Below are 22,719 nucleotides of genomic sequence, written 5' to 3' on the forward strand. Positions count from 1 at the left end.
ACCCACAGATATTTACACCAAACCCCAAAAGAAAATGGAAGTGCGACTTCCCTGATCGCGTCGAGTCCTCCTTTTGCGTCCGCAACTCCGAGCCCCTCCGGCGTGGTCCGCGAGCTCGTGCCGCGTGTCGCTCGTGTGGTCCGCTCGACAGTACGGACGGGGTTTTGGGGAAACGGACGGGGTTTGTTCGGCGCTGTTTTCCGCGCTCGCGCACGGATCAAAGAAGCAAGGCAGGAACAACAAGCTCGCGACTCGAACCAGAAGACGACCATGAACCAGAAGACCAACATGAAGACCAACCCTCGACCAACAACTCCTCAAGGTCCGTCCTGTCCGCCTTTTGTAGCACGGGGCTCCGCCCACCGCTCCGCCCCGTTTTCGGCCCCGCCTCCCTTCGATCTTCTTGGAGAAGCCTTTCGAAGGGGGGCGTGACCTCTCGCTCCCCCTCCACCCCGCGCCGTGCGGGGCCGGGGCCGTCAGTCTTGGCTCAGAGCCAGGGCATTATTCCCCCAAAATCAGACCCCTCCTTTACATGACCTTTGACCCCTGCTCGGATCGCACCTCCCCCACACCGAGCGCGGAGAATTTCGACGGGAGAAACAGGCGGGAAAACCCCCAAGCATCGTTGTTGGTTTTTGTTTGTTCCTGGAGATCAAAGGGCGGAGGAGCTCCTTGTGAGCCAACGGCCATCCATATCTAGTGCCCAACTGTGTCTGCGGACGTCCTCCTGCAGTTGGGTTACTTCTTATTAGGAGGTTGGTGGCAGGATTTGCCCTAAGAGAGGATGATCACCTGTCTCTGTTATCATCTGAGCTCAAGCGTTTGGACATCGGAATTGCAGCTCTCTCTGAGGTTCGGAGACCGGATTGCGGTGAGATAATGGTGGGTGGTTACACCTACTATTGGTCTGGTCGCTCTGATGGTTACCATACCCAAGGAGTTGCTGTAGCTGTGTCCAATTAGCTGACCCCAATGATAATTGAGGTAACACCGGTCAACGAGCGTATTATGAGATTAAGGATTCGTCACTCCTTAGGTGTCATTTCCCTGGTCTCTGTTTATGCTCCGACTGAGGCGAGTGATCTCGCCGTGAAGGATGCATTCTACGCCACACTCGAGTCTGTGGTTGATCAGTGCCCCAGATGAGATACACTTCTAGTCTTGGGGGATTTCAACGCATCGACTGGAACTGATAGGGATGGTTATGAGGTGTGTGTTGGTCCCCATGAGTCAGGTACTATGAACCAGAATAGCACTAAGTTCCTTGACTTTGCAAGAAGTCATGGACTGAGGGTGGCTGGTTCATGGTTTCAGCGCCCACAAGCTCATCGCTGGACTTGGTATTCCAACGCTGGCGGTGTGGCAAAGGAGATTGACCATGTCCTCATTGACGGTCGTTGGAGGATGATCCAGAACTGCAGGGTCTACCGGAGTGCTCAGTTCCTCAATACTGACCACAGGCTTGTTGTAGCAACTCTAAAGCTGCACCTTAAATCCTGGAGAATGGTACCATCCCAGCCTAGGCTGGATGTTGCCAAGCTCAGGGATGAGAGAGTAGCTGAGGAGTTTGCGAAAAGGCTGAGTGGACACTTGGGGGGTCTGGGTGCTTTGGGGGGTCCTGAAGAGTTGTGGAGCGCCTTCAAGACCACCGTCCTTGATGTTGCCGGTGGATGCCTTGGAGCTCACCGCAGGGCAAAGAAGAATTTTGTCTCTCAAGGGACACTGGATACCATTGACCAGAGTCGCAGGGCCAGGCTGAATGGCAGAGCTGAGCTGTTTCATGGAGCTGAGGCGTAAAACTGTACGTGCACTGAGGGTGGACAAGGAGGCCTATGTGCGAGGAATCTGTGAGGGGGTAGAGCATCACCTGTGGACAGGTGATTCTCGTCCCGCTTACAGGGGAATTCGCGCATTACGTTCATCCAAGCCCATCCCTCGGAGCACTGCAGTTCGAGCAGAGAGTGGTAGGCTCTTGACAGAGGAGTCTGAAGTGAAGGCCCGCTGGGCCGGTTACTTTGAGCGGTTGTACCAGGCTGATCCCCCAGCTTCGAGTTGGACGTCAAGGGTGTTACAATCCCTGTTGCTGACCCTCGAATCGACTGTGGTCCACCTTCGCTTGTGGAAACACAGGCTGCGGTGAACCAGTTGAAACGGGGCAAAGCTCCAGGGATCTGTGGCATCCATGCCGAACTTCTCAAGGCTGGTGGAAATGTTGCACTCATGTCGTTGCATGCAGTTTTGTGCTCTGCCTGGAACACAGGCATCATCCCAACTGACTGGAAGAGGGGCCTTGTTGTCCGTCTCTGGAAAGGGAAGGGTGATCGCCAAGACTGCAACAACTACCGAGGGGTGACGCTGCTCTCAGTGCCGAGCAAGGTCTTTGCTCGGATAATTCTTGATAGGGTTCGCCACCATCTGCTTGAGCACCAGCGTCCAGAGCAGTCAGGCTTTACACCAAAGAGGTCAATGATTGACCGTATCCTTGAACTTCGTGTCCTCACCGAACGCAGACGAGAGTTTCGGCAGGGGCTGCTTGCAGCCTATGTTGATCTCTGTAAAGCGTTCGATTCAGTGAATGGGGATGTCCTCTGGAGGATTCTTGGTCTTCGTGGGGTGCCACCAAAACTGATCGATCTGATGTCTGAACTCTACTCTGGTACTGAGAGTGCTGTGAAGTGTGGTGGTACCATCTCTGACTTATTTCCAGTTGTTACTGGAGTTCGTCAGGGATGTGTACTTGCCCCCACACTTTTCAGCACTTGTATGGACTGGATCTTAGGGAGGATGTCGGAGAGATCAAGTTGCGGTGCATCATTTGGGAATGTCAAGATCTCGGACCTTGATTTTGCAGATGATGCAGTCATCTTTGCGGAGACTTTAGACATCCTCTTGGGGGCCCTCGAGGTGCTGAATGAGGAGTCGGAGCCGTTGGGATTACGTCTTTCTTGGGTCAAAACTAAGATCCAGGCTTTCGGTGACATCTTGGATGCTGCTGTCCTGTCTGTGTCTGTTTGTGGTGAGGATGTTGAGGTCGTGGAGAGATTCACTTACCTTGGCAGTGATATTCATGTCTCTGCTGGCTGCGAGTCAGAGGTCAATAGACGTCTGGGTCGGGCCTGGGGAGTCATGGATTCACTGGATCATGGGGTGTGGCGCTGCCGGTACCTGTGCGGGAGGACGAAAGTCCGAGTCTTCAGGTCCTTGGTACTTCCAGTCTTGCTCTATGGGTGCGAGACTTGGACTCTGACCAAGGATCTGAGACGGAGACTTAATTCCTTTGGTACCAGGTCTCTTTGGAGAATCCTTGGCTATCGCTGGTCGGATTTTGTGTCCAACGAGCGGTTGCTGAGAGAGACTCGGATGAGATTTGTTACCTGCATAGTCCGTGAGCGTCAGTTGCGGCTGTATGGACATGTGGCTCGTTTTCCTGACGCTGATCCTGCTCACCAGATTCTCTCAGCGAGGGAGTCTCATGAGTGGAGGAGGCCAGTGGGCCGACCACGTGCCTCATGGTTGCAGCAGGTTGACCATCATTTCAAGGAGATGGGGATGGACCTGGCATCTGCCTGGGGGATGGCCAAACGGAGGCCCCTGGAGTACCGGCGGAAAGTGGACGCAGCGACGCGCTGTTCTGGCACATGCTCCCATACCTGACCTGACCGGAGATCGTAACCGCACAGGGCCTACTGAATGGCGAGTGGCGAAGATGTGGTAGCGTAGATGGTGGAGGTGGCATGGCTGTAGTGTGGTTGGCGCTGTGGTGGGGATGGCGTAGTTGTTGAGATGCTGTTTGTTTGAAATAAAAGATAGAACAGAAAAATGGCTAACTCAAAGCGTCGCAGCCCGGATGGATCACATAATACCCTCTATACAACGGGTTTGGGCTAACTACACATGTACTTACAGAGATATCTCACCTGAGGGCCCTTTATGGTGTAATGTGAATTTCCACAACCGTAACAATATATATACTGTATACATATATATATATATATATATATATATATATATATATATATATACATATATACTGTATATACATATATGTAAAGAAATATAAATACTGTATATATATATATATATATATATATATATATATATATATATATATATATATATATATATATATATATATATATATATATATATATACATATCTCCTCGGAGAATGCGCCTGATGAAGGATATAATTAAATAAGGGGCGTTTTAATTTTATTATCTTCAAAAGGGGTTTTTAATTAACCCAAACACCCTATTTTCACTCTTGCACTTCCTTGCAGTTTTCTTCGTATGCATGCAAAGTCTCAGGCTGATAGGTTTTAGAGTTTTGGAGTTATGGAGAACACGAACACACACACACACACACACACACACACACACACACACACACACACACACACACACACACACACACACACACACACACACACACACACACACACACACACGCACCCTTTTATTAGTATAGATACTAGCAAATACAACCCGTCACTTCGCTAATGGAGGTATTTAGGGGGAGAGGGAGAGAAAGGAAGAGGGGAGAAAGGGATGAGAGAGAGAGAGAGAGAGAGAGAGAGAGAGAGAGAGAGAGAGAGAGAGAGAGAGAGAGAGAGAGAGAGAGAGAGAGAGAGAGGAGGGGGGAGAGAGAGGTGTGGGAGGGTGCTGTTCTGTATTATGTAGGGGCAGAACGAGGATGGGACAGAGTGAGAGAATGAGAGAGATGTGGGTTAGAAGAGAGTTAGTTATGCGCGCACACACACACACACACACACACACACACACACACACACACACACACACACACACACACACACACACACACACACACACACACACACACACACACACACACACACACACACACACACACACACTTCCCTTATGGTATCGATCGGTGGAGGTCATTAATTGAAAATCGACAAATGTACAATGTACAGTATCAATATATATATATATATATATATATATATATATATATATATATATATATATATATATATATATATATATATATATATATATATATATATATATAGTATCAATATATGTATATTATTTAACCATTTTCAACATGCTGAAAATCTCTCGACGTCCTCAGCATATGACGACGTATGCCAGCGTGCTCTTAACGTATACAAAACTTACCCATAACGTATTTGACGTGTGCCAGCTTGGTTCGGAAAATTTTTCATACGTCGGCATACGCTGGCTAAAACGTCAAGATGTGACAGCGGCTTCACACTTCGATGTCTCGTGCGGTTATGATTTGAATCGTCGAGCCGCAGCCTATGAATAGCCTACGCCACGTGATCGTCGGCGATACGCTGCCACGCTATGCATAAGTTAGACTATCGTTGGGCATACGTTGTGAACGCTGACAACACGCTCATCATTCGTTGGTATAAGTTATCTATATGTGATTGAAACATTCTGTGTACGTTACTAAAGCCGCTGTCACATCTTGACGATTTAGCCAGCGTATGCCGCCGTATGAAAAATTTGTCTAAAACGCTGGCACACGTCGAATACGTTATGGGTAAGTTTTGTATACGTTAAGAGCATGCTGGCATACATCGTAATACGCTGGCATACGTTGTAGTATGCTGGCATACGTCGTAGTACGCCGAGATCGTCGATAAATTTTAACATGCTCAAAATTTTTCAACGTATGTCAGCGTATGACTCACATGTTCCGCATACGCTGGCCATAAGTTGTAGGCATGTTACGCGATCGTTGACATACGTCGACACACGTTACTTGTAAGTTACTCATAAGTCGAAACACGTCGAGGTAATGTTTAGCGTCAGTGTTCCAGACTCCCTCGTTTTTTTTTGGGGGGGGGGGGTTTTCTTCGGCATGACGATGATGTTGACACTTCGTTTTCTAGTGCGGTTATAATATAATATAATTAATAGGCTGCCGCTCAACGATTTAAATCATAACCGCACTAGAAATCGAAGTGTCAACATCACCGTCATGCCGAAGAAAAAAAAAACCCATGGAGTCTGGAGCACTGACGGGTTCCTCCTGTGAAGCCCATTTTTATATACCAATTCCCCTAAACGCTGCCAATACGCCATTATACGCTAGCTGTAAGTTAGTAACATGTTCAGTAAGTTCTGTGGTCGTCCGGAAGACGTCAAATACGTCTACATACGTCAATATGCGTTGGAGATACGTTACACATAGGTTCAAAGAACGTTACTCATAGGTTATAAATAAGTTTCGGGTACGCTAAACATTACCTCGACGTGTTTCGACTTATGAGTAACTTACAAGTAACGTGTGTTGAGGTGTGTCAACGATCGCATAACGTGCCTACAACTTATGGCCAGCATATGCGGAATGTGCGTCATATGCTGGCATCCGTCGAAAAATTTTCAGCATGCTTAAAATTTGTCGACGTACTCGGCGTACTACGATGTTTGCCAGCGTGCTTCAGCGTGCTCTTAACGTATACAAAACTTACCCATAACGTATTTGACGTGTGCCAGCGTATTCAGCAAATTTTTCATACGTCGGCATACGTTGGCTAAAACGTCAAGGTGTGACAGCGGCTTAATAAGTTATGCCTACGTCCAACACATTATTATACGCCCAAAACTTAAAAAAACATGAATAGTTCAGCGTACGCCAGCGTTTTACATACATTTTGATACCTTGCCATACACTGGCTAAAACGTCAAGGTGTGACAGCCCCTTAAGCGAGTGGATTATTACCTTTCCAGAAATTTCTGGGTTACAAAAACTCTGGGATAAAACGTTACGGGGAAGGTCAGAGAACTTGGTTCCTTTTATATGTAGATTGCATTGCCATATCTAATGTAATATAGGATCTTCATGGGCTTTAACCATTTTAGAAAACTAAACTATAAATAAGCATACAAAAGAAAATTATTCATAGGAAGGTAACACATATTCTAATTTTTTTTATTTCAATTAGAATGTATCCAACCTTTTAGTTTTTCATTGGAATGATTTATGAGTAATAACACATTCCTTTTGAAGAACACTATGCATTTTCATGAATGTTTCTTGCCTTTTTGATCGTCCAAGCTGTTATTTGTGGAGTTCACAACAGCACAATGTGCGCTAGAAGTAATGTCACCGACACCAATTGAGATTTTCATGTTTCTGATGCTTATCTTCCCATCGATGTGAGTTGTACCTGTTGCTGAAGACATTTACACACTCGTTAATATCAATTGTGGATGTCATGCTCATTTTCCATTCATTTCAAAGGATTTTTGGAAAGCAGTACCTTTTTTATACGTCGCGCATTTTAATGATCATCCCAAGCTACCTTGAGTGGGTTAAGAGCTAACCAGAGTGTATTAACTGGCATCACATGTCGTCACCAGACTTGTCAGCTCAAGCAGATTACCCCCTCCCTGCCCTCACTCAAAAACATTAATAAGCTAGCTTATTTCCCCCCCCCCCCAAACAATCTAATCATGACCTAGTAACTTCTCCTGAGACTATATCAGTCTGCAGAAGTTTGTAAACAAATGCTTGCCTTTACATGGATTCCTTGTACATTGTACTAATAAACTCCTCAAAGCTATAGCAAGTGGTAAATATTGTATAACACAACGTGGATTAAAACTTCTCTCCAACATAATTCAGCATATTCTAAAAGATGGACTGCAAGACATGCTGATACCGGTGCAGATCTTGGACATTTTTTTCAAAACCATAATCTCATCTCTGGGCTTGATTAGCAAACCAACATTTTATTACATTTCTATTTATGGATTAGAAGGTCTTGTAAGTAACTCAATACCAACATGCGAGAGAATGCTCTAGATTACACTGTTCAAAATGCCAACATTCTCTGGGTGTGGGTAAGGGAGGAAGTAGGCCTCCTGACCACACTAGAAGCTTGCTCGTGATTAAATTTCTCCAAGTATGACAACACAGGTTCACACCGGCCTTTAAGAAGAAGCAGTTGAAGTAGAATTTAGTTGTCCTGGTACCTTAAGGCTGTCATCTTCTCGCTCTGTGGATATCGTGGGAATTAACAGTTTTCTGAACAGGTGCACTACCCAGTGCCTACTCTGATGGGTGTATACCCACCCCTACTCCAGGGCACTGTCATATTTTGTTACATTATGTGATTAAACAACAGCTTGTGGCATACATGCATGCCACCAAGTTTGTGGGCTGGTCCCTGTGTAATGCAGGTATATTTAAGGAGTTTTGCTCTCTCATGATGTCACAAAAACCATACCGACATTAGCAAGCAGCAGTCATGAGTAATGAGCAGGTTACGTTCTGATATTTTGGCAGGCAGTAAAAATGGTCACTGTTGCAAAAACGCTCCGAGAAAGAGCTCCTGATAATAATATGCAAGCAAATGTGATGACGTCTGGGTATTAACATCATTAATAAACAGGACATCACCAGAGCACAAACTCAAAGACCAGCAAATCTCTCAGGCTGCCTTTTTGGAACTTGGAATGAGTTCCTGCAGTGAATCTGGTGAGGGGACATATTAAACCGGCACGAACCAGTGTGAACCTGCTTATGAATACGAAGCATACAGCACCCCATTATCCCCATACGAGAATAAAATGCTGTGTGCAATATTACCCGATTTAGTATTGAAGTCATGTATCACATCTTGGAATGCCTGCAGAATTTAAAAAAAAAACACAACAATCAAATTACATTAAATCATGGCATGCAAAACTATATTGAATGGCAGTATGGAAATAAAGCTTGCATAGGTTCACAAAAAAAAAAGCTGGTTATTGTTGGGAAGATCCACATTCAAAACAAAAAGGCACAGCTGCTTAATAGACTCCAAAATTTCAACCACTAAGTGGTCTTAAATGTGATGGTGATGCCAAACTCAGGCTTCCTTATTGCATCATGTGATGGCTCCTGCTCATTGGGAAGATACTTAACAACTGGATGCATGATATTCATCCTGCGCAGTCCCTGATGAGAACCACTCAGTGGTTAAAACATCGGACATGAACTTTGCCTGGTGAGCAGTTATATTACTTGGGGGTGCCTTCAATTTTGAATAAATTTATATTCATTTAAATAAAATGGACAATATCAAAGCATTGACTTGCACTCCTCGGGATAAAACCGCAAGCAGATTAAGAAGAAGCACAAAACTCTCATTTATAAAATTACAATGTAATGTCCTCAATGTTGATTGGTTGAGAGAAAGAAAGGACGGGATTATCTGATTGGTGGAATCAAAGAGCATCATGAATAATGAGTAGGTGGAAAAATGAACCATCATGAATAATGATTAGGCGGAGTTGAATCACCAAAGTACCGGCGGAAGCATAATGCTAATTAGCTGAGGGCTAGTTGGGGGGAGAGGGGTGGTGGTTTTCATGATGACTCAACATTGACTGTGGTACAGTTGTCACAGTAAAGCCATCATAGTCAAAATAGATGTAAAGTTCAGACAAATTCTGTCCACAAAGAATAGGATTGGTTGACCTGATGAATGTGGCCTCCATTGCACGAAGGTGAGATAAACTTCGTCCTCCACTCAGGATTTTTTTTTTCAGCAAAACTGCGTCCTCTACTTCGGATTGTAGACAGAAATAATTTGTCCGAACTTTATATCTATTTTGACTATGATGGCTTGACTGTGTGACAACTGTACAAATTCAACGTTGAGTCGTCATGAAAACCACCTCCCCCCAACTCTGAGTGGGGCAGATAACAGCAATTTTTGAGAGGAATCGTGCAAATGATGATACAAGCATCAAATTTGGCACATTTGTTCTCCAGGGGATTCTAATCAAATCTGCCTGATTGGCCATTTGAAAATCCAAATTTCGGAAAATAAAAAAACTTCAAAGTCAAGATCACGAATCAATGTTGGATGCTGGCTGAGATTAGTGAATGTTTCAGAAACATTATCAAAGACGTTCCAAGTCTGCCATGCAGTTTTCTTCCCTTTACCGTGGAAGGCAGACACGAAGTCACATCCAGTGAACGCATGGAAGTATGGGATCCCTCTAGCTTTCTCAGGCCCTATTGCAGAAACTACCTCATGGACTGGAATCCATCACACCTTGGCTCCTTGGCCAAAGGCAATCCACATGTTCTCAAGACCTAGTTCCTGTAAGGATAGCAGTACAGATATTGCTAAGACTAGTACGTCCGTGTCATTAGCCTTAATGATAATGGACTTGCTACTATCCGTCGTTGCATCCCTGGCGTGTACAAATATTCGAGTGTCAGCTTCCTCATGACAACACGGAAACACAGCATCCAGTGACTTCCTTGTGTTGCTAATGGCATATTCTCCTTTTGTGACAATGACTGTGCTTGTCGTCTGTGCTTCACACACCTTTTCCACAAGGTAGTGAAACAGCTGTCTTGTTGCTGTCATCTCAAAGAAAGCTTCTCCAGTTACTTGGGGTCTTACTGGTTCCTGTCACTCCTCTTCTGATTCATTGCCCCCTTTTCGAACTTGCCTCGGACTTCAGACTTGACTTCTTGTACACATCAAACAATTCAAGGTCTTTGAAATTGTATGCATTTTATATAAATGTACAAATTAAAAAGATTATGATGAAAAGCATAATCAGATTATAAACAGACCTTGAAGACTTGTTGATTCTTTGGGAAAAGCACAAAATGAACATCTTTGAGGGAAACAGGAAGCTGTTCATTGTTGAACTGTAAAACTTCACGCAGCATGAATGTCGCGGAGAGGTGCACAGGGTAGCCCAAGTTCCCAGTACCAAGAGCTGGGAATGCAATACTTTTATGACCCGCTTTTTCCGCCAGCTCGAGGCAAGTCCTCACTGCTTTGCACAATGTCTGCAAGATAGTAAGTAAACAAACAAAGATTAGTGCTTCAGTGTTTATGAAAGGGGCATCTGCGTAAATATTTGTGAATTACATTTCAAATTGAAAGATGAAAGCAAAGCTTTCAAAAACTATAAGCAAAACCTTTTAGCCAAAGAAAACAAAATATATGGATGGAAAATTGTTGATATAAAACTTTTAAGCACCATGTATCCAACCTTTGTCACCCATCTCTGATCAATTACAATTGTGCATTAAATTTCGATCAAATTTTGCTCAACATGTCATTGTACCGAGAAAGTGACTCGAGGAGTAGATAGACCAGCATTAAAATTAATCAAATAAGATAATGGAGCAAGTCTTTTAATAAACACATAATACAAACAGGAAGTTCGAAATGAAAACAATTTTTAAAAAAATACGATTTTTGGCATGCCATCCTGACATCCTTTTGCATTATGAAAAATGTAAACAATGTAGGGATGGTCACAAAAGATTATCATGTGAACCATCCCTACATCTTTCCTTGAATAATGGGGTTTTCTGGGGGGGGGGTTGTATACACTGTCGAGGCTCGTATGAGAGCTACCACACAGAACGTACAGCAAGGGGAGCAGGAAACCAGAGGGGGGGGGGAAGAGGGAAGGAAAAACAGTGTTTAACAGAGACATGAGGAGATCTGTGGAACTGGAGAGGGATGGGGTGGGGTACACAGGGTAAACAAGATGGACACAACAAAGACTTTCAGGTCCTTACACGCCAGGGACTTTCAGAAAGGAAAGCAGGGAATTTGAAGGAGGTGGGTTTGGGGCGGATTAGCGGGGGTAGAAAAGATCGTAGTTTTGGATGGAGGAAGATAAGAGATGGTGGTGAACAGCTGTTTTGAAGACCTGGAGGGAAGAGTGGGATTGAAGAGAGTGTGGGAGTTCATTCCAAAGGCGGGGAAAAAGAGGAATGAAAGTGTGAAGGCGAGCAGTGATTCTTGATTTTTGTAGTTTTACCAGAAGGGGGTTGCTGGCGGACCTTGAGCGCCCTGTGGAAATATGGGGAAGGGACATATCTCAGAAAGAGCGGGGGGGGCAGGGCGGAGAGGAGACGGTGGAAGACAGAAAGACCACCAACCTGCCTGCGGTGAGAGTGAGAGACCCAGAGTCAGCCTCATCGTGGGAAATACCAATGATCCTAAGTGCCTTGGTTTCCACAGCGTGAAGCCGAGAAAGGTGAGAAGTGGGAGCACCAGCTCAGAGGGGAGAGCAGTACTTTTTTCCCTCCATCAGGCCGAAGACGAAAGCTTTGTTTGTGGTCAGGAGCTCAGGTGTGCCAAGGAGGGACTTTACTCAACGGAGGATGCCCAGTCAGCGACTGGCTTTGGAGGCCAGCTTGGAAATGTGGCATTTCCAGCAAAATCCTGGCAGACAGTCACCCAGAAGCTTGAATGAAAGGACTTCTTCAAGAGGATTGTTGAGAAAGTAGATGAGGGGGGGGGGGGGTTCCAGACGGTCCTTTTGGAGAGACATGGTGAGAGTGTGAGATTTGTCAGGATTGAAAGAATGTTCCACGTGTTGGACCAGCTTGTGATTTTATCCAGATCCGCAGAGAGTGAAGAGGCTGCTGCTTCCCAATCTGAGGAATGACAGATCGTATGGCAGAGGGTGGAGTCATCAGCGAAGAGATAAAGAGATTTTCCAGAGTCAGAGATCATTGATGAAAACCAGAAAAAGAACAGGGCCCAGAACACTGCCTTGAGGACTCCAGCAAGCTGGTACTCATTTTGCCGACCTCAGAAGGATAACAGGCTGAGTCGACCCCACCTGGTATAATTCAACAGTAAAGCAGGATTTGAACTCAGGACCCTTGGATCCCAAGCCCACCACACTAACGATCAAGTCAACACCAGGCATGAAATGCAGAATCACTGCTCATTAAATTAAAATTCAACTCCACTCATTCCTTCTTTTTTCCCACCTGTGCTATCAGCTTCCACATTCTATTTAATCTCATTCTTCCCACCAGGTCTTCAAGATGGCTGTTCACCACCATCTCAAATCAACCCCCACCCCAAAAAATATTTTCTTCCAATGTTTACCCCCGCTGCACCACCACCTTCCAAATTTCCAGTTTTTCCTTCCTGAGAGTTTTCGTCTGTATCTATTTTGTCCACCCCCTGCGCCTCTCATACCCCTCATTCTTATCCGAATCCTACGTTTGTCAATCAGTCGATTTTGTAACTCGCCCCTGCTGGCATTTCCCCCCTCTCCTTCTACTGTTCCTTTTATGAAGTTGCCTCCTGATCCATTCAGTGTTTTAGCTCTTCCACGAGCCTTGACTTCGTACACAAAAAACATTCTTGAAAAAAACCTGGATGTAGTTGGCAACATCGATATTCAAAACTCAAGGCGACCCAACAGGCAAAGCTCTGGCCCTTTTGTGGCTGCTGGGCAGTTGTAATCGTTGGTGGTGCCATCAGTTTGGAATACAATTTTGTGTAAGACCTTTCAAAAATATCCTGATGGATACAAGTGAGAGTATTTTAAAAGTCAACCGCACAAACACCAAAGGTATTCATTTTTTTAATGAGTCAGGTCATGTCAGGTACAATATGGGAACATGCGCCGGAGCAGCGCGTCGCTGCATCCACTTTCCGCCGGTACTCCAAGGGCCTCGGTCCGGCCATCCTCCAGGCAGATGCCTGGCCCATCCCCATCTCCTTGAGATGTTGATCAATCTGCTGCAACCACGAGGCACATGGTCAGCCCATTGGCCTCCTCCCGTCATGAGGCTCCCTCGCTGAGAGAATCTGGTGAGCAGGATCAGCGTCAGGAAAACGAGCCACATGTCCATGCAACCGCAGATGACGCTCACAGACTATGCAAGTAACAAATCTCATTTGAGTCTCTCTCAGCAACTGTTTGATGGACACAAAGTCCGACCAGCTATTGTCAAGGATTCTCCGAAGAGACCTGGTACCAAAGGAATTAAGTCTCCGTCTTAGATCCCTGGTCAGAGTCCAAGTCCACATCCATAGAGCAAGAGTGTAAGCACCAAGGACCTGAAGATTCGGACTTTCGTCCTCCCGCACAGGTACCGGCAGCATCATACCCCATGATCCAGTGAATCCATGACTCCCTAGGCCCGACCCAGATGTCTGTTGACCTCTGGCTCACAGCCAGCAGAGACATGAATATCACTGCCAAGGTAAGTGAATCTCTGCGTGACTTCAACATCCTCGCCACAAACAGGTATTGAAAGCAGCATCCAAGACGTCATTGAAAGCCTGGATCTTAGTTTTGACCCAGGAAACCCGTAATCCCAGCGGCTCCGACTCCTCATTCAGAACCTCGAGTGCCCCCAAAAGGATATCTAAAGTCTCCGCAAAGATGACTGCATAATCTACGAAATCAAGGTCAGAGATCTTGACATACCCAAACTATGCACCGCAGCTTGATCTCTCCAACATCCTCCCCAGAATCCAGTCCCAACAAGTGCTGAAAAGTGTGGGGGCCAGTACACACCCCTGAAGAACTCCAGCAATAACTGGAAATAAGTCATAGATGGTATCACCACATCTCACAGCACTCTCAGTACCAGAGTGTAGTTCAGACATCAGATTGATCAGTTTTGGTGGCACCCCATGAAGACCAAGAATCTTCCAAAGGGCATCCCAATTCAATGAATCAAACGCTTTACAGAGATCAACATCGGCTGCAAGCAGCCCCTGCCAAAACTCTCGTCTGCGTTTGGTGACAACCCGAAGAGCAAGGATACGGACAATCATTGACCTCTTTGGTGTAAAGCCCGACTGCTCTGGGCTCTGGTGCTCAAGCAGATCGTGGCGAACCCGATGAAGAATTATCCGAGCAAAGACTTTGCCCGGTACTGAGAGCGGTGTCACCCCTTGGTAGTTGTTGTAGTCCTGGTGATCACCCTTCCCTTTCCATAGAGGGACAACAAGGCCCTCTTCCAGTCAGTTGGGATGAGGCCTGTGTTCCAGACAGAGCACAGAACTACATGCAATGCCACGAGTGCAGCATTTCCACCAGCCTTGAGAAGTTCAGCATGGATGCCACAAATCCCAGGAGCTTTACCCCGATTTCAACTGGTTCACTGCAGTCTGTGTTTCCACAAATGAACGTGGACCACAGTTGATTGGAGGGTCAGCAATAGGGACAGTAACACCCCTGACATCCAACTCGACAGCTGGGGGATCAGCCTGGTGCAACCGCTCAAAGTAACCGGCCCAGCGGGCCTTCACTTCGGACTCCTCTGTCAAGAGCCTACCACTGTCTGCTCTAACTGCAGTACATCGAGGGATGGTCTTAGAGAAATGGAATGTGCAAATTCCCTTGTAAGCAGGATGAGAATCACTTGACCACAGGTGATGCTCTACCTCCTCCTACATTCCTTGCACATTGGCCTCCTTGTCCGCCCTGAGTGCACGTACAGTTTTACGCCTCAGCTCCCTGAACAGCTCAGTTCTACCATTCAGCCTGGCCCTGCAACTCTGGTAAATGGTATCCAGTGTCCCTTGAGAGACAACATTCTTCTTCACTCCATGGTGAGTTCCAAGACATCCACCGGCAACATCAAGAATGGTGGTCTTGATGGCACTCCACAACTCTTCAGGATCCCCGAAAGCACCCAGACCCCCCAAATCTCCACTCTGCCTGTTCGCAAACTCCTCAGCTACCCTCTCATCCTTGAGCTTGCCAACATCCAGCCTCGGCTGGGATGGTACCATTCTCCTGGATTTAAGCTGCAACTTCAGAATTGCTACAACAAGCCTGTGGTCAGTATTGAGGAACTGAGCACTCCGGTAGACCCTGCAGTTCTGGATTATCCTCCAGCGACCATCAATGAGCACGTAGTCAATCTCCTTTGCCACACCACGAGTATTGGAAAACTAAGTCCAGCAATGAGCCTGTGGGCGCAGAAACCACGAACCAGCCACCCTAAATCCATGACTTCTTGCAAGGTCAAGGAACTTCATGCTGTTCTGGTTCACAGTTCCAGACCCATGGGGACCAACACATGTTTCATAACCATGACCATCAGTTCAAATTGATGCATTGAAATCCCCCAAGACTCGAAGTGTATTTCGCCTGGGGCACTGATCAACCACAGACTCGAGCGTGGCATAGAATACGTCTTTCACGTTGAGATCACTCGCCTCAGTCGGAGCATATACAGAGACCAGGGCAACAACACCCAAGGAGTGACGAATCCTTCGTCTCATAATACGCTCGTTGACTGGTGTTGCCTCAATTATCATTGGAGTCAGCTTATTGGACACAACTACAGCAACTCCTTGGGCATTGTAACCATCAGAGCGACCAGACCAATAGTAGGTGAAACCACCTGCCATGATCTCGCCGCAATCCGGTCTCTGAACCTCAGAGAGTGTTGCAATACCGATGTCCAAACGCTTGAGCTCAGATGATAACAGAGACAGGTAATTATCCTCTCTTAGGGATAGGACATTCCAGGCACCCACCCGAAGGGATCGCCACAGGTTAACCCAAGGAGACCGCCGTCTGGTTGTTGACGCCTCAGCAACACCCCGACACACACGACCGCAATCTGACTGGATGGTTACCCCGTGGTTTTTCTCCTGTCTTCAAACATTGGGAGTTCCGAAGGCTTCGCCCCAATCCCATCATCAGGTGAGCTGAAAAAGAGGTACTCCCACGGAGTGGGTTTTATGAGTGCTATGCACTAAAGCTATTTTATCCTAAAAATATACCATTCTCATCAAGGAGCATCAGAAAACCGAAGCAGATTGGATCCAGTTAAGTGTAAAATATATATAAAATGTGTAACTTTTCCACATGAACAAAAGGTTTCAATGATTACCTCAGTGGCCTCTGGAGATTCCTTCTTCCAGTTGGGAAGGAAAGTGAAATAAACCTCTTCACAGTCAAGGTTGCTTCCTGATGCTGATGTATCAATGACCCTCTTCTTGGTTGTTGAAGCCCTGGAAGCTTGGTGAAGCTGTGTTTGCAGAGCAGGACCAGCCTTCTTGAAAATGGCTTGAGAGAGAAAACCTTTACTCAGGTCTAGGTTTGTGGATACGGTGCTGACAATGACATTGGTCTGCAAAACAAGAAAGAGTTTCATGACTGGGGTGCAATTCCAAGTTTCTTCAAGTTTTTGTATCAAATTATGCAAAGAGGATTTTTGTTGAAGAATATTAAGCAGGTCAGTTTTCTAAAATTAGCTCTTCAACATATTTATTGTTTGCTCAAGTGAGAGCAGTTGGTGGCATGCGAGAATGCCCACAATCACTCCTCGATTCAGGGGCTTGTTTTGAATTCACCGCAGAATTTAAACAGTTACATAACATATATGCTTTCCCAAATTTTTCAGACAGTCTCCCATGAATTTCATCTGGTTTGATGTTCTCCTTCATAAGGTACTTCATAACTTCGTTCCACAGCACACATGACATTATTTACCAGAATCTTGCTTTCACCCAGATTAGCTGACTGAAGTTAATTCCACTTCCTGTATAACTTTCTCAGGGTAGATAATACCATTCCACAATATTTCAGCATTGAAATATTATGCTTCCATGTTTAAGAACAAAAAGTCCATAATGACTCAGAACGAACTGCCCTCATGGATCAATATTTCAGGTATTTAGATCAGGTGATGAAATCACTGAAGAAATCTTCTGCAGAAAATGTATTTCCTGAACAACTCTTCAACTCTCAAGCATAACATTTGTGAAAGGTGAGTTTGTTTTTTGTTTATTTAGTCTAACTTTCCCAGAAGAAATTTCACATATTTTTGTGAAAGAATACCACTCAGGAAAACTTGGGCTGGCGGAATAGCTTAGAGGTATGCACACTCGCTTCTATGATGTCTAGCCTGGGTTTGAATCCCAACTCAGCTATAAACTGTCATCCAGGTGTTTCACAGGCTGGACGATTCAACGTGTGTGCCGTCCCTCGGATGGATGTTAGGCTTGGCTTCCTGTCTACCAGCATTTGTTTGTGGACTTTAAAGATCCCATGGTTTCCTTCGTGAAAAGTAGTTGAGCACCATCGCCAGCACCATGAACAAATTCCAAATTCCTGCTCTAACCTCCATGGGGTATTAAATCAGTGGCACAGCCACTGTCTCAGCCAATGTTGTGCAAAGTGTACGAAGGAAGAATAATAAAGATGAGGAATCCCAATGAGTGACTGATTTATGTCTGAACTTTCACTCTTGCTGGTGATCAATCTATTAAGAATCCCTTGTAAATAACCTCAACATAAATAAACCCAAGAAAAAAAAAACATCATTCTTTGTTTCTGTAACATAACAGGTTATAATAAAAAAAGGGTCAAGTTGTTGTATGAGGGGGTTTCAGGAAGTCCACATCCCCTGGGGCATGAACCCAGAGTCAAAAAAAATTGTTACATATTCCATGAGTTTCCTAATTTAAGTTAAAAAATTTTGAAAATGTGCCCAAAATTGCATCTTTTGGTATTTTATATTTTGACCCCACCCCAGGGGTGGGGCCAAAAGTGAAACTGCTCTTGCACCTTTGTGCCATGTGGTGATCATAACTACCAAGTTTGGTGAATTTCTGCTCAACCATGTAGGATGAGTTGGACACAGAGAGAAAGAGACAGACAGGGCCGATTACAATATCACCCAGTTTTTTTTTTTTCAAAAAGCATGGGGTTAACAATGCCATTTACAAACACCGTTTTGAACATCAAAACATGCATTTAACACGATCATTTTCATGTAAAATTTACTGATGAAGCATATCATACATTTCGTTTCTAACAACATTGGGCTGCCTTTTGATGTCAACATAGATCAGGTGTTTCAAAACTATAGTGCAGTTGAGGGTAGATCTCCACCTGCAAAATAGTTTCACACACGTTGAAGCAAGTACTTGGTGCATGATCTCGGAGCTCACTCATGAGCAAGAGAAGTTGAGCATGGGAAGGAAAGTTGTTTTTTTCGTATGCAATGTCGAGGCTCAAGGAGGAGGGAGAGCACATAATGGACCAGGATGTACCATAGCAAAGGAAGAGTAGAATGAGAGGGGGAATACATACCAACAGCAGCGATGAGGGACAAAATAGAGGGAAACTTGGAGAAATAAGGGATGTGGGGAGGAATGAGAGCAAGGGGAGGATGTACAGGGTGAACAAGATGGACACAAACCATCACACAAGTGGAAGGAAAAACTGGAAACCCAGAAAGAGGTGGATTCAAACCTGGGGTAGACAGCTCAGAGGTGAGTGTGCATACCTCAAAGCCATCCTACCAGCCCTTATGATCACTAAAATTAGCATTAGCCCCTGAAGCATGTGATATATAAGATAGTCGTAATATTTCTCAATACAAGCTGATCTTGGGCTAACTAACAAAACCAACTGATCTTTCTGCTTATCGAGACCTTTCTCCCCACAATTATTTTTCGATAAAGGCATATCTAATTTTCAAAACCTGTCCCACATCAAAAATCTTTTGGAGAACAAACTGCACTTTCATTCAATTAAAAACATATCCCTAGACTAGAAGGGCACTCGGTAGAGTACATACCTCCACCCTGCTATGCCTGATCCAAGAGAACATATCAGGCCCAATACATTTTTGAAATATCATGCTATATGTCGTTTTAGGCTCCATCTCTCAATGGTGAAGAATCACTTAGAAGATTATCAGATCCAGATCCACATCTTCATCAAAATTGAATAAATTCTTCCTCGTCACACACCCAACATGTCCACCAGGTTTCGTCCAAATCCGTCTGCAACTTTTTGAGATATCGTGCTATATATCATTTTTGGCCTTATCTCTCAATGGTGAAGAATCACTTTAAGAATTCTAGTATCCAGATCCGGATCTTCACCAAAATCTAATTAGTTCGTCCTTGTCACACACCGAACTTGACCACAAAATTTCATCCGAATCTGTCCACAACTTTTTGAGATATCCTGCACTCAAACAAACAGACAACAAAGACAGAGAGTAAGGGGTGAAAACATAGCCACCTTCACCTTCAGTGGCAGAGGTAATAATCAGCTCTTTTATGATTATAAGAAGCTACAAAGTAGCTTTACCTGCATATCCTGTAGGTTTTTGAGGTCGAGTGAAATTTGAAGTCCACTGTTCAATTTGATGCTGGACACAGCATTTGTAGTTGGTGTGGTGATTAACGATGCAGGTGGAAGACTACTCAAGTTGGAACTCTTCATCTTCAACAAACAATTTTCCTTTTTGCACAAATCCTTCAAATTATCAAATCTTTTGCTGCTTATTTTTGATGCTCCTGGTTTATCTACTCTAAAGTCCTGAGACAACACATTCTGCTTTGCAAGGAAATCGTCCATCTCATCAACATCATCTGGATGTCCCATAAGAATGAAGTGTTTGTTGTTGGTGTCAACTTCCACTTTTCTTTGACGAAAAAAAGGATCTTCAGTAATCCTCTTCACATCAGTGAGATATTCAAAGCATTCCAAAGATTTTGGCTTCACAATTTTTGTAAGAAACGAATTTTTGTTATAAAACAATTCCAAATCTTTTTCGACACTTTTCACTGCAGAGGTGAAACCCACAATGTTCAAACTGATGGAGTAGCCATTGCTGTCTTTTTCTTGCTCGAACAAACAGAATCTTTCATGGACAGAGTAGTTGTATTGAAGGGATTCGAAAAAGTCATCCCACTCTTTCGTTTTTGTTGATGCCTTAGCTTCGTTTTTAACTGTTGATCGAAATTCTTTTACGTTCTCCTGGAGAAATTTTTCTGCTTCTTTCATTTGTGTGTTCATTGAGGTGATCCTTATTTTTCCATCAAAAATATCAAACTTGGAAATTAATCCCTGTGCTTCTATATCGGCATTGATCGTACTCTGTTGTTCTGGAATGCTCAAAAACCTCACCAAACCATCGGAGGCATTGAAATTCTTCACCGCCAAACTTTGTATTTTTGCGTCTACAATCATCCGTAGGTTATCATGGTCATCCTTCATCCCCGTTAAAAACAAAGAATGCTTTTTGGTGTCAAACTCACAGGAAACATTTGGAAATCGATTATTGATGTCTTTCTCAGCATCCATTCTTTGAAAAAGATCAAACATGATGGCATTTCCCAAGGAATATTCTTTTGTAATGCGATTACGTTCCAGACTGACTGCATCTTCAGCACAGCTAATGATCAACTCCAACTTCAGTTTCACACTCTTGACATCGTCCGCCATTCCAATCAGTGTTAACTCTTGACTGCAACCGTCATATTTCACTTTGCACTTGTCTTGGGATATTTTCTCTATATCAAAGAGGATACTATTCCACACATCTCTATCAGAAACGGTTATGTCTTTTTTAATGATCTTATCAGTGACATCTTTCAAAACGTCTTCATTTGCTGTTTTCCAGTGCTGAGCATGTTTCAACATATGAGGAGAACGGATTTTGAAGTCTGGTGTCACCAACACTGAATGAGAAGAACTTTTGAGGTCAACACTTGCATGAATGCTTTTGAAACTTTCTTGAAATGCCATCACCAAATTTGACTTCTTATTGATGAACTGAAGAACATCAGGGTCAATGGGTAGTTGCAGAGGTTCGGGGACTTTCAGGTCATGGGGCAAATTATCATGGAGTACACATTGCATGTCTTCATAGTATCTGTACACCTTCAGGACAACTCCTTTTAAGGTATGTTTTTTTCGAAAAACTTGATGTGCAGCTGTAGAAACAAACATGGATAAAAGGTTAATTAATATCTCGTTTTGATGTCATGAATCGATAATGATGAACAATACAAATAAAGAATGATGGGTGCTTTTCAAAGTGAGAATGTACAATTGAGAATTTTGCAAAATATCCACAACTAGGAACTTTTACCCAGTGCTGCGCTGACAGATTTAATCGAAAGACAGCTTGTTGTACTTCACAAACATTCTGATCTTCTCAGCCTATCCTTTACCCTGAGTAATCTTCCACCTGCTGGGAAGTCATATTCCCCATCACAAAGAGCGAACAGCAAATTTGATTGGTTGAGATGGCGTAATATTGTCCAAGTCATGCTCAACTGGCGTTTTTTGGAAGTGGCAAGAAAGTAATTTGTGTTTGACTGTATTCAAGTATATAATTCGATTGAAATAAAATAAAGGTTTTAAAGGCTGTAGGGAAAAAAAATTCCAGAAGTTTACTGCCATTGATGCACCATCTTTTACACCAGCTTATTTAACACATTAAATTAGTTATTCATGCTTGTTCTTTGTGTCCTTCATGACATCCTTAAAAAACAGTGTTTCCTGTTCAGAATAATTTTAAATTTTATTTGCCTGCCAGATAGGCAGATTAAAAAAAAAAAACACCTTCCATGTGCGCACGCTCACTTACGAAAATATTCCGTACAATTTGCCAAATTCAGAGCCTAACATACTGCAAAACTGCAGCTTTGTGTTCGACAACATTCGAAATAGCAAATTCAATTGAAATTAAGTTGTTCCTCGATCATAGACCGATTGTCTGTCTGTCTGTCTTTTTACAGACAAATGAACCAAGCGAAAATTAATTTTTGCTTTGCATGCGGGGTAACGCAAACAAACACACACACACATATACAGTATATATGTATACATATTGTTGTGGTTGAGGAAATTCGCAAACCACCATTCAGGTCCTGTAGGTGAGATATCTCTGTAAGTACATGTGTAGTTAGCCCAAACCCGTTGTTTAGAGGGAATAAATGTGATTCATTCGGGTTGCGACCCTTTAAGATAGCCGTTTTTCTGTTCTATCTTTATTTTGAGCCAACCACGTCTCAACCGCTATCACACAACAACCACCAACCGCAACGCCGCTTCACAACAATGCCAACAGCCACGACCTTTACCTTCACAGCACACCATCCCGCAACCATCGCATCACCGCCATTCCAAGCGTCACCGTGGCCAGGGACCGCCACT

At 44.2% G+C, this 22,719-nt stretch overlaps 1 protein-coding gene across 5 annotated transcripts in view; it reads right to left on the reverse strand.

Annotated features, from left to right (window-relative positions):
* Window positions 1-22,719, reverse strand: part of LOC147029818 (protein mono-ADP-ribosyltransferase PARP14-like) — a 171,760-nt gene that overhangs the window by 80,775 nt on the left and 68,266 nt on the right. For all 5 annotated transcript variants that reach the window (XM_085873173.1, XM_085873171.1, XM_085873175.1 and 2 more), the window contains 5 exons: window positions 19,861-21,491; window positions 16,643-16,882; window positions 10,583-10,804; window positions 8,594-8,633; window positions 7,041-7,175 (listed from right to left, as the gene is read on the reverse strand). In XM_085873173.1, the coding sequence (XP_085729299.1) occupies window positions 7,041-7,175; window positions 8,594-8,633; window positions 10,583-10,804; window positions 16,643-16,882; window positions 19,861-21,491 (2,268 nt within the window). The remainder of the gene's footprint in view (window positions 1-7,040; window positions 7,176-8,593; window positions 8,634-10,582; window positions 10,805-16,642; window positions 16,883-19,860; window positions 21,492-22,719) is intronic.

This window comes from Eptatretus burgeri, chromosome 3 (assembly GCF_056783735.1).
Source record: "Eptatretus burgeri isolate ZD-2024b chromosome 3, Ebu_testis_v1, whole genome shotgun sequence".
Taxonomy (NCBI): domain Eukaryota; kingdom Metazoa; phylum Chordata; class Myxini; order Myxiniformes; family Myxinidae; genus Eptatretus; species Eptatretus burgeri.